This window comes from Theropithecus gelada, chromosome 3 (genome assembly GCF_003255815.1).
Source record: "Theropithecus gelada isolate Dixy chromosome 3, Tgel_1.0, whole genome shotgun sequence".
In the NCBI taxonomy this organism is placed as follows: domain Eukaryota; kingdom Metazoa; phylum Chordata; class Mammalia; order Primates; family Cercopithecidae; genus Theropithecus; species Theropithecus gelada.
This window is the reverse complement of record NC_037670.1, coordinates 91,244,151-91,259,569: the sequence shown is the minus strand read 5'-3', so window position 1 is coordinate 91,259,569 and position 15,419 is coordinate 91,244,151. Positions and strand designations below refer to the sequence as shown.

The following is a 15,419-nucleotide window of genomic DNA, read 5'->3' as shown; positions in this document are numbered from 1 at the left end:
TTAACACTTTTTCCTTGGAAAATTTGATGATTATGTGTCTTGGGGATGATCTTCTTGTGGAGTACCTTACTGTGGTTCTCTGGATTTCCTGAATTTGAACATTGGCCTGTCTTGCTAGGTTGGGAAAGTTCTCCTGGATGAGGTCCTAACATATGTTTTCCAATTTAGTTTCATTCTCTCCATATCCTTCAGGGACATCAATTAGTCATAGTCTCTTTATATAATCCTATATTTCTCAGAAGTTTTGTTCATTCCTTTTCATTCTTTTTTCTCTATTCTTAATCTGCCTGTCTTATTTCAGAAAGATAGTCTTCAAGCTCTGAGATTCTTTCCTCTGCTTGGTCTACTCTGCTATTAATACTTGTGATTGCATTGTGAAGTTCTTGTAGTGGGTTTTTCAGTTCTATCAGGTTGGTTATGTTCCTCTCTAAACTGGTTGTTTTGGCTGTCAGCTCCTGCATTGTTTTTTGTTTGTTTGTTTTGAGATGGAGTCTCACTGTGTCACCCACGCTGGAGTGCACTGGCATAATCTAGGCTCACTACAGTCTCCACTTCCCAGGTTCAAGTGATTCTCCTGCCTCAGCCTCCTGAGTAGCTGGGATTATAGGCATGTGCCACCAGGCCTGGATACATTCTGTATTTTTAGTAGAGATGGGGTTTCACCATGTTGGCCAGGCTGGTCTTGAAATTCTGACCTCATGTCATCTGCCTGCATTGGCCTCCCAAAGTGCTGGGATTACAGGTGTGAACCACCATGCATAGCTCCTGCATTGTTTTTATCATGATCCTTAGCTTCTTTGCATTGGGTTACGACATGCTCCTTTAGCTCAGCAAAGTTCATTTTTATATTTTTATCCACATTCTGATGGCTACTGCTGTCATTTCAGCCATCTTAGCCTCAGCCCAGTTCTGAGCCCTTGCTGGAGGAGTGTTGCAGTCATTTGGATGAAAGGGGGTTGAGTCTAGCCACTCTTCCATAGGGCTGCTGTGGTTTGCTGGGGGTCTGCTCCAGACCCTAGTTACCTCAACTTTTTCTTTACCTAGAGGTAACACCAGTGAAGGCTGCAAAACAGCAAAGATGGCAGCCTGCCCTTTCCTCTTGAAGCTCCATCCCAGATGCGTACTGACCTTTTGCTGGCCCAAACATACCTGTAGGAGGTGGCTGGAGACCCCACTTGGGAAGTCTCACCCAGTCAGGAGGAACAGGATCTGGGACCCACTTAAAGAAGCAGTCTGGCTCCTTTTGGTAGAGTAGCTGTGCTGTGTTGGGGATCCCTTCAGCTCCTGATTGGTTTGAGCTCTCCAAGACCCATAGACTTGACTGACTGAGACACCCAAACAGCCAAGTTGGTAGCCTGTCCTGCACTCTGGGCAATCCATCCCAGGGGGAATTTAGAACTCTGTTGGCTGTAGAATATGGGTGGGGGTGCCAGGAGGCCCCAGCTGGCTGCATTCTCTTTTCTTAGCTGTATATTACTCCATTGTTTGAATGTTAGATAGTTTATTGAACCCCTCTCCTATGGCTGGATATTTGGCTTATTTCCCGTCTTTTGCTCTTACCATTAGTGCTATAATGACTAACCTTGTGTATAGATTTCTAGAATAAAGATGCATAGAATTTTTTCTAGAAATCAGTGAATTCTATGGGGTTATATCATTTTGAATTTCCAGAAGTGATGTACGAAAGTGCCTGTTTCCCCAGTCATGCCAATAATATGATGTCAGTTTTAAAGCTAATAAGTGAAAAAGTAGTATTGTACTCTTGTTTGAATTTGTATTTTTCTTTTGTGAGGGAAGTTGAGCATCTTGTTATATGTTTAAGGGACATTTGCATAATTGAACACGGTTCAGCATTTCATGTTGATATACTAGTCAGCAAGTTGGAAAGACAAGAGGAAATGGAGAACTGGGAAATTCTAAGGGTATGATATAAGCATTTTATACCTCATTTACTTTCACTTCACATTAGCTACAAAGAAAATTTCCTAGTTTCCCTTTTAGCTAATGTGAAGTGAACGTAAATGAGGTATACAGTTTGGGTGAACATGAGTCCCATTAAAACTTGGAATAGGGGTAAATGTTGTATTACCAAGAGAAGGAAAAGGTGAATGGACACTGGGGACAGTTAGCAGTTTCTGCTACATCATCTTCTTTTAAGAAAATCCTAGCTGTTATCACAGCCCTATGAGATTTTTGTCTCATATTTCTTCTTTGTCCTTATCTCTTGCTATTCTCCCTCTTACTGGCATTCTTGCTGTTTCTCCAAAAATCAAGCATCCTCTCTTGTGGGTCTACTTGCTCTTCCCTCTGCCTGAAATGTTCTTCCAAAACCCATGGCTCACTCTCAGAATTCTGCTCAAAAGTAAGCCCTTCCTTAAACACTGATGGTAATTAACATGCTCTCCATACCCAACCTTTTACAGTCTGTTGCTTTTTTTCTTAGAATTTATCATTTGTGTCAATCAAGGAAAATGACGAGACAAGTCTCAATCATTTTAGGAGATTTGTTTGCCAAAGTTAAAGACACGCTGGGAGACAAGTCTATGCTTTTCTCCAAAGACAAATTTGAGGGCTCCAAATTTAAAGGGGAAAGGGGAGGATATTGAGAAGCACACAGTTTTCACATAAACAAAAGGGGGCAGAGGAAGAATGTGAGGAATCGCATTTTACATAAGATAACAAAATGGGGTAGGGGAACAATCAGATACTCATTTGTGTCTGGTGGGTGATTGCACCTGGAAAGACAAGCTATCAATTTGCATTACCATGGTGACGTTTTAACAGCTCACCAATAATTTCCCTGTGGGCAAAGTATGGAGGAGGCATGTAGCCTTTCATCTTGTAGCCATCTTATTTAGGAACCAAAAGGGGGAGGCAGGTTTGCATGACCCAGTTCCCAGCTTGACTTTTCCCATTGGCTAAATGAGTTTAGAGTCCCAAAATTTAATTTCCTTTCACATGTGACATAATAAACATATTATATCTTTGCTTGCCTAGTTTCTCATATTTCCCCTCCACAACTAATAATAAATGTGCCAGGCATGGCCTAAGTGTTTGCGCTTTTAACATATTTAAGCTGAATTATTTCTCACAACAACTCTATGTGGTATATCATTTACTATTACCATACTATCACTACATAACAAACCTCACCACAACTATATACCATACTATCACTACATAACAAACCTCACCACAACTATGTAGCTTAAAACAATAATCACTCATTATTTACATGCATCTGTGGGCTGACCGAGGGTAGACTGATCAAGACTAGCCCTCGCTGGACTTGCCTCTGAGCTACAAAAGTCGGGTCCAGGCTGGTTCCTTGCATTAGCAAGCTAACTAGGGATGTTCTTCTCAAGACAGTGGCAGAGGCACAAGAAGGCAAGCCTCACCATGCAAAGACATTCCAAGCCTCTGTTTGCTACTACACTTGATCTTAGCCAAAAGAAGTGATGCTTTTTGTTTGTTATGTCTGCCAATATCCTATGGACCAAAGCAAGTCACATGACCAGCCACAATTGTAATAGCACAAAAAGATATAAGCATACTCTTTCCACGAAGGTGGGGTTGGGGGAGAGATATTTGCTAAAAACTAATCTCATCTACTATTTTATTTTTCCTATTTCGGGTGAGGAAATTCAGGCATCCAGAAAATAGAAATGGAATGCAAATTCAGTTGGTATAGCTCCACTCTATCCAGTAGAATCTAGCCTGTATCACCAATATGAGGGTAGAAACTTAATCGGTTTTGTTTTCTGTTATATTTCTCAACACCTAGAACAGTGCTTGGCACTTAGTAGGCATTCAGTAAAGATTTGTTAGACAAATGAAAGAACTCAGCACAGTACATGGCACATAGTTGGTATTTGATCAATGTTAGCTATTATTATTGAGAAAAAATGTATAAAACTTGGGAACAAGGTAAAGGCATATTCATTCATTGTCACATTGAAACACTGCTTCACTGGCCAATGAAAGGATTATTAATTATTTAGGGAAAAGTATCTTTTTTGGACTCATTAACTACTATTGATCAAAGGCTCAAACTCTGTGAAGTTATGTTTTTATTTACAGATTTTTGTTCATTACAGATGTAATTTATTTCAGAAAAACAAATTATTTTTTAAAAAACAAAGGATTATTTTGCCCTGTATGGCGTTAATGGTATTGTATTGAACCTAGCAATCTGACTCACCCTATCTTTCTCCAATGCTGCTAAATTTCTTTCTCTAACTGTCTTTGGAACTCACATCATTTTGTTGCTTTCCTCATTTATGAGTTAAATAAATCGTTGACATGTCTTCATCCTATATTTCGAGTTACATATTTAACTTTTTGGAAATTGCACTTTAAAGTTAGCATTATTTAAACAATTTTCTTGCTAGATTTGAAAGTGGTTATTCACTTTCAATTTAATTCAACTATTATTTACAGAATTCCTGGTTTTCTAAGGTACAGGGATGTGAAGCTGGAATATAAGAGGGGAGAGAAGGAACTGGTGATTGCTAGCCTTGTATACCAGCAACTGGGAGCCCCAAAGACTAATATGGATGATATAAAGCAGCCTTGACAGGCTAGAAGTCATTATCAAAGTTTTCCAAGGGCCTGTGTTATTTCAAGATTCTGATCATATAACTGGAAATGTGTAGATGGTTTTCAAGGGCAGTTAATATCCTGAAAAGAAAAAAAAATTTTGAAGCCCCATCTTCTGGAAATGTTTATCAACATTCAGGTATTAAATGGACTATTGTGGGCAACGGTCCTTCAGTAGCCCCCATCGAAGAGGTGGGGGTTGAAGACTTTAGTTTGAAATAAACAATTAACAAAGGAGACTTAAAAGTTCAGTGTGAGGACTCCTCCTCAAAATTCTGGTTACTTTAATAACTAGAATTTCCATATTAGTCTCAACAAAAGCCACTAATGGACCACAATGAAATCCTATTTCAGTATCATGAAACTGTTTTTAATTTGAAGCTTTTCCTCTTTGACCTTTTTACTCTTGAATTAAATGATAAATCTATAGATTTTCGGAACGTTTTGGAGATCACGAAAGGGCACTGTGAGTTCTCTTACTGGGTGTATGGACATTCCAGTAAGTGTCAGGTTGAGGATGGGAATCAGGAGGACTTTGAGTACTTAGATCTTGGATTCCCACAACTAGGAAAGTTAAATTGCAGGACTGGCTCTTTTCTGGTAATATTTGGACACCTTGGGAAAGGTGAATAATAGCCTTCAACTTGAGCCCCGAAACTTCTCTGTTACTTATTTTTGTAACTTAGTCCCTTGCCCATAAAACAAAGACTGACTAGGCAGAGACCTGGCTTTCTACGGATTATTCTACGGTCAAGGTAAGAGATTTAGCTCGGAGCTCGGCACAAGAGAGCATTGCTTCATCCAGAGCACTTAACCAATGCTGGGATCCCCATCAAGTGTCCAGTAGGCGAAGGAGCCTGAGGGCAGTGGAGCTAGCGCACGGGGGAGCTCAGACCGACCCGGACACGCGTCTTCTCTGCCAGGTTCGGGACCTAGAGCCCGAGGGCCGCTCCCCTCGGCCTTGGCCTTGGCGTCTACTGGACAGTGGCGCGGTGCGCTCACTCCGCCCCCAGCGGGCTGGGGCGGGGACACAGTCCCCCGGGAAACGGGACGCGCTGCTTGTCCCAGGCCTTCGCCTCGGCCTGCCAGGCTACCGCTGTGCGCAAGTGGCACGGCTAAGTAGCAGCAGGTGGGAGACTAGGATCTGCGCTCGCGGCAACCGCGGAGGAGGGTGGGCGCCTCCCAAGGTGTCCTCGCTCACTTCGGGCTGGCCCAGAGTCTCGGGTGAGGAGCCAGCCGGCCCCGCGTTCCCTCGGACGGTTGCCCAATGGCAGCCCCGGTGGTAGCCCGGGAGGCGCGAGACTTCCGAGAAGCCCCGACCCTTCGCCTAATGTCGGGGGCCGGCCTGGAGGCAGTGGGCGCTGTGGAGCTCGAGGAGGAAGAGGAGGAGGAGGAGAACGAGGAGGAGGCGGCGGCCAGGAGAGCGCGGAGTTTCGCCCAAGACGTGCGGGTGCGCTTCCTCGGCGGCCGCCTGGAGATGATGCTGGGGTTCACGGAGGAGAAATGGAGCCAGTATTTGGAAAGCGAGGACAACCGGCAGATTCTTGGGGAGTTTCTGGAAAGCACTAGCCCCGCTTGCCTTGCGTTCAGCGTCGCCGCCGCGGGGCGCCTTGCGGCTTCCCAGGAGGTAAGAGACGACGGGCAAGGGGACCTGCCCACCCAACAAAACTACCCAGGGGAGACAGCCCAGTCGGGCCCCTTTGCATTCCCGCGGGGCGCTCACTCGGGCACTTTGACAAACTTGGCTTGAAGTCCCCATCCTGAGGCCCGCAGAACTGCTCCCCACGTGCACCCACTCTGCAGTTCAGCAGCTTCAGGTTAGTTTCCTAGGTCAGCTGTTTGTATCTGATGGAGAATCCCCCGTTGAGCCTGTTCGACCAGGGTAATGCAAGAAAACCAGCGCTTTCTTTAGCTGCTTGGGTGTTAGGCGCAAGGTGGGCTTTCTGTGCCAAAAAACTTGCCTTTCAATTGCTCTTGGGTCTCCCTGGAGTCACATCCTTTAAAAAAGGTGGTGTTTGGCAGAGCGCATATAACTTGTCACGTATTTTGACTACGTGCCAACCACGCTTCACCCCAGGCAAAAACATTGAGTCCTTAAGGAATGCCCATGCAGTCTTCGCACACATGGGTGTTTACTGACCATTTAGGGGGAGCAGTTCCCTCCTTCCTTCCTCTCTTTTTCTTCTTGAATTTAGATTACTTGTCCACTAAAAGGTTAACGTATCATCTAACGTACAGCATTTGTATTTAGTATTTTTCAAGTATGATGAGTTAGGAGCAAGATTCACAATTTTTAAATAGCGCCGCGCTCAGTTTAACATGTTATATCGTTTTTATCACTAGCTGTGGTCATTATAATAGTTGGGAAATAGGATCTCAGATAAGAGAAACAGGAAGGCTGCCTTAGGGTATTGTGAATTTTGAATTCTTTTGTTTTAGTACTCTCCTAATTGTAATTTTTTAAAAAATAAGTTTGTCAGTAGATAACACGATAGAACACTTAACTCTAGTATTACCTAAGTTAAATAGTTATTATAATGTTCAATAAAATGACTCAGTAGTTGTGGAAATGTTAGCATGTTTTGGTTATACATTTCTATTCTTTGATAGAAATACAAATTAACCTCTTGTGCCTTGTCTTTATCTCAGTTTGGCTTATTTCCAAACCAGAGAAGATTATAAAAACCCATTAGGATTGAAACATTCTACATGCCTACATGCTCCTTATTTGTTTTTAGTTATAGGATTTTTTTTTTAATATATAATGATCTGGTATAATTGACATGCCTTTAAAAAGGTGATATTTCCACACCAGTAATCCTGTGAAATTAGCATTATAAAAGAACGAAGAAAACTGTATACTCTGCATAATAGGGAAGAGCGGTAGAAGGACCTTGTTCATAGAGCAGGCAAGACACCAGGTTTTGTTTCTTCTGCTAGCAATACAGCTACAAGTTGGATATAGTAAATCCTGCTCGTTAACAAGAACACAACGTGGTGAACTAGAACTAATTATCCTGCTCTTGTTTTAGATTCCAAGAGATGCAAACCATAAACTTGTTTTTATTTCCAAGAAGATTACTGAAAGCATTGGAGTGAATGACTTTTCTCAAGTGGTTTTATTTGGAGGGTTACCTGCATTGTCTCTTGGACATGTATCTGCTTTCCTCGATGAGGTACTGTACTGGTCTGTCTTTAATATTTAAAGCTTTCACTTATCTCCGTGACATTTGGAATTATTCAGGACAACTCTTAAAAGAAGAGCTAGGATGGGGAGGGGAAGAGAAGGGGATTGTGGGGGCGGGGAAAGCTTGTAGAAGCCAGGAGTCTCTAGCCAGGTGAATGGAGTCATAACATCTACACTGTTCCTGAAAGGAGCTCATGCTTACAGATGCTAATATTCAATAGGCAGCAGTTGCAGGGATCATTCTCTCCCTTTCTTTCTTCCAAGATAATAGAAGCAAATAAAAAGCAACTTGAATAGGCTCTTGCACCTTAGCAGTAGGTTTTAAACTTCACATTCAGAGTAGAGACAAATTTATACTTTGAAAACAAGTATTATCAGTTCTTTTTTATACTTGTTAGAAACTAACAGTTAAAGACTTAAGTTTCACTCATGGCAGATAATGGGAAAAGGTGATGATAGTGTTAGAAATGGTTCTTAAAATTTCTTTTTCTCTTCTTAAATTAGAGAAATACTCTTCAACCAATGTTACTGACACTTGAATGTGCGTAAGAACTGCCTGGGGATTTTGTGAAAGAGGCTGGTTCATTCAGTCTAGAGTGGAGCCCGAGGTTCTGCATTTCTAACCTGATACTGATGCTGTTTGTTCGTGGACTAGCTTGGAAGAGCAACTACCGAATAACCAGGTTCCATGGAACTAGAACCTCGGCTCTCAAACTTTGCTGAACATTAGAATCACCTGGGGGAGCTTTTAACATCATGCCTCGGTCACCCCTCACCAATTAATTTAGAACGTCCTGAATGGGAGCCAGGTGGCAGCAGTTGTTTACCATCCCCAGGTGATTCTAATGTACAGTGAGCTTTGGGAACTGCCTGGTTAGATATCTGTCTACCAGGCCAATTTCTAAATCAGACCTCTTTAATCAGTGTAGTCCTGCCAAGGCCGATATTTAAGGTAGGAAAAATTGCTGACATATTTATTACTAGTTATTTAGCAGTCTCTCATGATCACACCTCTTCTACTTTTTGAGTGTCTTCTGTCTTTTTCAAGGGAGGTGTTTTCCTGCTGGACTAACCAAAGTCTCTCACCCCTAACTTCTGTACCCTGCCTGGGTTTCCCTTTGCTCCTGTTGAATTTAATTGACTTTAACTGATTTCAGGGAGGTGCTAGGAAGACAGTCTTTTAACTTCAGTGCCAGCCAGGAACAATTTTTGGTATGCAACAAGTGCTCAGATTTTAATTGAACTGAATGAATCTGATGACTTCAGTTCATTATGTGAATCTAGACCACTATCAACTGGAACTTGGAGGGGCAGGGTTACATTATGAGATTCTTGCTCTGCTGTGTCTGGCAACAGAAGATACAAGCCTTTTCCAAATTTCTCTACTCTTTATCTCAGTACCAGGATCTGCATAACATTCTGAAAAAGGTATGCCTGCCCCTCAACATTATGATTTGTTTCCATATGTTGTTATTTGTCACCAGATTGTATTATATAATTATACTTAGCAAAAGTATTTAAAATGTCATATGGTTATTTCTTTATGTATCACGCTGGCCCACATTTCAAAAGAAACAATAATTGTGAATGCTTACCAAAGCCTAAAGGGAAGATCATTTGGTTCTTCTCAGTCAATATCTGGGCCCCATCCTTGGAAATTCCAATTTAAAAAATCTAGAGGGGCCCAGGCTCCTGTATTTTGAAAGTGTTTCCTCAGTAATTGTATTGAATGGTGTAAGAACGGTCATAAAGGGAAACCCCACAGTTTAAAAAAAGAAACAGAAGGTAAGTAAAGAGATCCACAGCAAAGGCACATTTGCTCCTTTATCTACAGGTGTATATGTGCTTGGTGAACCTTACTTTGGTTCATAGAGAAAGTTTATTTTTCTTACAAATGCAAAAACTACACAAACTTATACCTAAAATAAGACAAAACCTCAAATTAATTGACTGACTTTGTATATATTTGATAAAATTTATTGTAATTAATAAGTACATCCCAGGTCTATTTGCTTTAAATGATATTTCTAGAGATACTTTACCTGTTTGAGTTACTAATTGCTTTCCAGAGCATGTGGCTCAGAGTTTCCTAGTGTTTTATCTACAGCTCATGATACAAACATTAAGTTTTAAAAGAAGTTGGCTTTGTCATAGAATAATGTGAGAAACACATTTATCCTTCCAAACCCAAAGGATGGACTCAGAGACACACAGAACAGCAGAAGCAAGACTTTTAATGGCGGTCTTGCAAGATGGGGTGTTTGGTAGGCAGGCACACCCGGGGCAGTTACAGCAAGTAATTTATCTCCTAGCACATAAGTCCCTCTCCCAGTTCCTCACTGGTTGATTACTATGGGGTTACAATCTTCCTGGACATTGCGTAAGTTTCATTATGCCCCTTGTAAGTTTATACGCTGGCCCCCTTCCTCGCTTATATTTTGATTTCCCAGTAATGAAACTTTCTTCCCTTTTATGGACTGACTCCTCTTCTACATTCTGTTCGCTTATCATGACTTTCTAGGTGCATGAGTCATAGGTTTGTCATATCCGCAGGCTGGCTGCCAGTACTTAGATTTATCATGGCTTGAAAATGGACCATTTAAAATGTTTTCTCACAAATTCCCTCCTCTTTTCTATTTACTTTCTTTGGCTTTATTTTTGTCCAAACCCTTTTGGTTCTTGAATCACTCTAGAAGTTGTTTACTTTTTTTTTTTTTTTTTTTTTTAGGAGAGCGAGTTTAATTTGGTTTCTAATAGTACAGGTTATTTTGCTAGTAAGTTATGCACATTTGTTTATTAATAGCTCTTTTAATTTTTGTGCTAGTCCCCTTACACAGGGGGAATACAACATCCTACTGCTGTTAAGACTCCTGCCCCATTTATGAGAGATGTAGGAATTGAACCTATTATACCTTTTCATATTTTAAAACAACCTTCTACCCAACCCATTAATGGGTTATTAATTTCAGCATTTTTTGCTAGTTTGTTGGCTAGGGTTGTTCTTGTAAAGCTTTTGTGATGGTGCCATCTGGGACGGTATTCTTGGGAATGAAAATACAACACTTCCCACCCAGCATAACACATATACCCCCTTTTTCTGCTGGTATCATGTCGAGTGCAAGACTGTTTTCTCAGGCTATTTGGCTGGTGGCATTTAACTGGCTAGCTACCCCTTTGAGGGCGTCCTGAGTATAATTGATGAATTTTTGTTGAATATAATAGATATAGTTAATTTAATCCATATTTTTATTAATAGTTGACCACCGAAAGAGTGCTAACTTAAACTCAGATCCCTTTGGTTTTGGGCCTTAAATGTATTAGGCACCCCCCTAAGGACTCCTACTGAGTTAACATATATATTGGGATTAAAAGAATTTGTCAAATATCTCCAGTTTTAGTGGCCATGTGTATTTTGGGGTATCTTGGGAAATGCCAGAGTGAAGGCAATTGGACTAAAGTACAGGTCCTGATCCAACTGGAGGGTAAGAGTTTACAGAGGTTCCTTTTCCCACAATACCACCAGACATTGGCCTGGGACATATGGATACCTGGGTAATTGCCATTGCTTGACTCACTTGTGATATTTAGGAAGTGGGTGCAATTGAGAGTTCTCCCATGGGCTTATTGAACTTTGCCCCCTGCCTAGAGAGGCAAGAGGAGTGGTTCATATTGCCTATGGAGAACGAGGGAATTGCTCTGGGATCTGACCTCCGCAATGCGGGAAAGAGCAATGGCAGACTTTTTTTCTTTTTGAAACAGAGTTTTGCTCTTGTTGCCCAGGCTGGAGTGCAGTGGAACAATCTCGGCTCACTGCAATCGGTTCAAGCGATTCTCCTGCCTCAGTCTCCTGAGTAGCTGGGATTACAGGCACTCGCCACTGTGCCTGGCTAATTCTTTGTATTTTTAGTAGAGACGGGGTTTTACCATGTTGGCCAGGCTGGTCTTGACCTCAGGTGATCCACTCACCTTGGCCTCCCAAAGTGCTCGTAATACAGGCGTGAGCCACCGTGCCTGGCCAATGACAGACTTTTATAAGTCTCATTTTCCCATGCATCCTTGTCCTGGTATAGAGCCAACACATGGTGCATTTCTTTAAGATTGGTATTCCATCCTAGAGGAAACAGAACCACCTGTGCCTGAAGTTGTTCTACTGCACACGCATAACAGCTACTCTTGTTGAGGGCTTGTACTGAAAATTTGACCCAGGCATTCATATTTCTGTACCCTGTCTCGATTTCTAAGATTTGCCTTAAATCTTTTACCTTATTTTTACCCTTTTAGGGTCATTATTTGGTGAACTAAAGTGTTTATTAGGGTTTGATGTTGGAGTAGTCCTAGGCAAATGGCAGGTTGAGTTTTGTGTTAGTTTGCTGTAGGGGTTTTTCCCTGTGATATTTGCCCCAACCCATATAACCGAGATGTTACTTTTGGTTCTTGGTTTAGAACAGCTGGACTATCAACGGTGATGAGTTATAGGATTGCATTTTAAATTCTGGCAGTTATTTGATGAGGAGCCCTTGGACAGATGTAATTTATTCTTTAAGGGTCTCCAGGTTGGAGTTACCCACCCCATGTTTACTATCCAACCCTGAAATTGGGTAGTCCACCATATATTATCCCAGCTGGGGCAGGATGATACTCTGCTGTAACCTGTATTTGTTTCAGGGCAAAGATATTTATCCACCTGAGAGAGCTGTTTCTGATTTTCCACATTCCCACAAGGTAAAACCTGGCAGGCATTAAATCTTACAGTCTGGGGTGCTACTGTCTTGGTTACGTTAATTAGCAACCTGATTGGGTAGGGAGGGTTTTGACCTGCTCTTTGTATAGTAGCCCATCCCAGCCATATTAACTTCCAAAATGGGGCCAGCCCATGTTTTCTTTTTAGGTTTCTCTCAGAGTTAACTTTAAGGGTTCCTTACGTGACCTGTGCACTTTCCACTGATCTTTTTTTTTTCTCCCTTCCTTTTTTTTTTTTTTTAACCAATCTCTCGACTTGAGTATAGTGAGTTCACCCCAGTTTAGCTGTTTGCACAGCCAGCTCAGTGGTCAGGAGCACTTAACAGGGACCTTTCGAGTTTAGGTGGAGCTTGTCTTCTTTCCAAGTCTTGATCAGCAACAAGTTGCCAGGCTGGAAGTGGTGAGCCATGAACTCAAGAGATGAAGTTTGAGTCAGAAGTCCTTTTAACCTAAGGGATACCAGGGTGGAGTATATGGCCAGTATATAATTTCTTAAGAATTGATCCTTGGTTTCCATAGTAGGGAGATCTCTAGCTGTGCCCAAATATAGGATCTCGTATAATAACTTGTAGAGGGACAATCCCACGTCTTTTCTTGGGGCTGTTCTAATCCTAAGGAGTGCTATTGGGAGACATTTGGTCCAAGGCATTTTAGTTTTTAAGATTAGTTTAGCGATATGCTTTGTGAGAGTTTGATTCATTCTTTCTACCTTTCCAGAGGAAGGGAGATGCCAAGGGGTGTGATAGTCCCATTTAATTCAAAAACTTTCCATAAGTCCCCTTAACACCCTTGAGGTAAAGTGGCTCCCATTATCAGAATTAATATTTTCCATGAGGCCAAATCTAGGTACAACCTGTTTTAATATTATTTTGACCTCATTCCCAGTGGTGACTGTGGAAGGGGAAGGCTTCCACTCAGCCAGAAAGGTGATTTATGATTACCAGTAAATTCTTTAGTCTTTCTACTTTGGACTTGAATGCTTTCAAATAATCTTAGTCTGGGAGGTCTTTCTCCCATGGCCTATTTTCTAATCACCTTTTTGTTTGTCTTTTGACGAGTTACACTACTTCCACATACTTAGCGAGAATATAAATCCCTATACACCCATAATTCCTAAGTGTTGCATCACACAGAGCCTGGGCTCCCCAAAGACTCCCTTTGTGTAATAAAGATACTAGTTTTCTCATGGAGTTTACTTATTTCTCTCCCATCAAGAAGTACCCATTTGATGTCTTCAGTTTGACCCCTATCCTGTCTAATTCTTCCTTCTTCTCTCTGGTAAACTGGGGCCTTAATACTACCTTAGGGATGTCTGGGATCAGGCTAAATAGTCTTCTAATTTCTTCCTCCAGGGAGGCTTGCTCAGCAGTGCCATGTGCAAGCTTGTTTCCTGTAGCTTCTATGGTGTTCCCTTTCTGATGACCATTTACATGTACTATGGTTACCTCTGCTGGAAGCAGGAGGCTTTCTAAAACCTGTTTGACCAATTCCCCATGTACCAATTCTTTTCCGCTGCTATTTATTAGGCCCTACTTTGTCCAGATTTTTCCAAAAGTGTGTACCACCCCACAGGCATATTTAGAATCAGTACATATAGTGCCTTCTTGGGCTTTAAGGAGCTTTAGGGCCTGGTTAAGACCATATAATTCACAGGTTTGGGCTGACCACCCATTAGGTAATCTACCTTTCTCACACAAGGAGTGTTTATTCCCATCAATGACAGCATGGCGATTATGTCTCTTGCCATCTATCACTCAGGATGACCTATCCACAAACAGCCTTATCCCATCCTGTAGTGGAGCTTCCCTAAGGTTTGGTCTAACTTTTGTTTGGTATTCTATGATATCTAAGCAGTTCTGGTCTGATGTCTCTCTTTTTCTCCTCTCCTTTCCATAGGAAACTAGTCGGATTTAGGCAAATATTTGTTATGAGCAAATCATTTTTTTTTTAAACTGCTATGGCTTCATATTTTAGAGTCTGAGAATGTGTTCAAACTGTCTCTCGGCTTTTGATTTAATATATTCCTGACTTGGTGTGGGTTGCTTACTATTAGGGCCCCACCAAATGTTAACTTTCCACTCTCCTAGCAGCAGGGCTGTGGCAGCACTGCTTGCACACATTCGGGCTGCCCCCGAGAGACAAGATCAAGAAGCTTAGAGACAAAAGCAACAGGTTCCCTCTTCTCTCTCCAGGTTTGAGTGAGCACCCCAGGGGCCACGCCCTGGTCCATTGTTACAAACAGATGGAATGGTTTCTCTAAAGATGGGAGGGCCAGGACCAGGGCAGTAATGAAGGCCTGCTTTAGCTTTTTTACTGCCTGAATTTCCTTTGGGACCATAGCAAGGGATCGGGTTTCTCTTCTAGTAACTTGAGATAGAGTCTTTTTTTGAGCATATCAGTTAATTTATTACCTACAGTAGCCAGTTAAACGTAAAAATTTTTGGAGTTCTCTCTTTGTCTTAGGCAAAGGCAGACCCACTATTGCCGATATTCTTTCCAGATTTAGTCTTCACTTCCCTTTACTAATTAGGTGTCCTAAATATTTAACTTCTTTTTCTACAAACTGCAATTTGTTCTTAGAGACTCGCAATCCCCATTCGTCTAGGAAATTAAGTAGGCTTATGGTGGTTTCTGATACCTTGGCCCTCTTCTCCCCAGAAATTAAAAGATTTTCTGTGTATTGTGACAACTGGGTTCCCCTGGAAGGTTGGAATTTCTCCAGGACCTTTTCTAAGATTTGACCAAATACGTTTGGGGCTTCCATGAATCCTTGTGGCAGCAGGCCAGGCACGGTGGCTCATGCCTGTAATCCCAGCACTTTGGGAGACTGAGGCGGGTGGATAACGAGGTCAGGAGATCGAGACTATCCTGGCTAACACGGTGAAACCCCATC

The 15,419-nt window shown here is 41.9% G+C and overlaps 1 protein-coding gene across 1 annotated transcript in view; it reads left to right on the top strand.

Moving 5' to 3' along the window:
• Window positions 1–5,866: 5,866 nt before the first annotated feature.
• DNAH11 (dynein axonemal heavy chain 11) overlaps window positions 5,867–15,419 on the top strand; it is a 372,079-nt gene continuing 362,526 nt past the window's right edge. Inside the window, exons 1-2 of the mRNA XM_025379290.1 lie at window positions 5,867–6,226; window positions 7,632–7,775. Coding sequence (XP_025235075.1) covers window positions 5,867–6,226; window positions 7,632–7,775 — 504 coding nt within the window. The remainder of the gene's footprint in view (window positions 6,227–7,631; window positions 7,776–15,419) is intronic.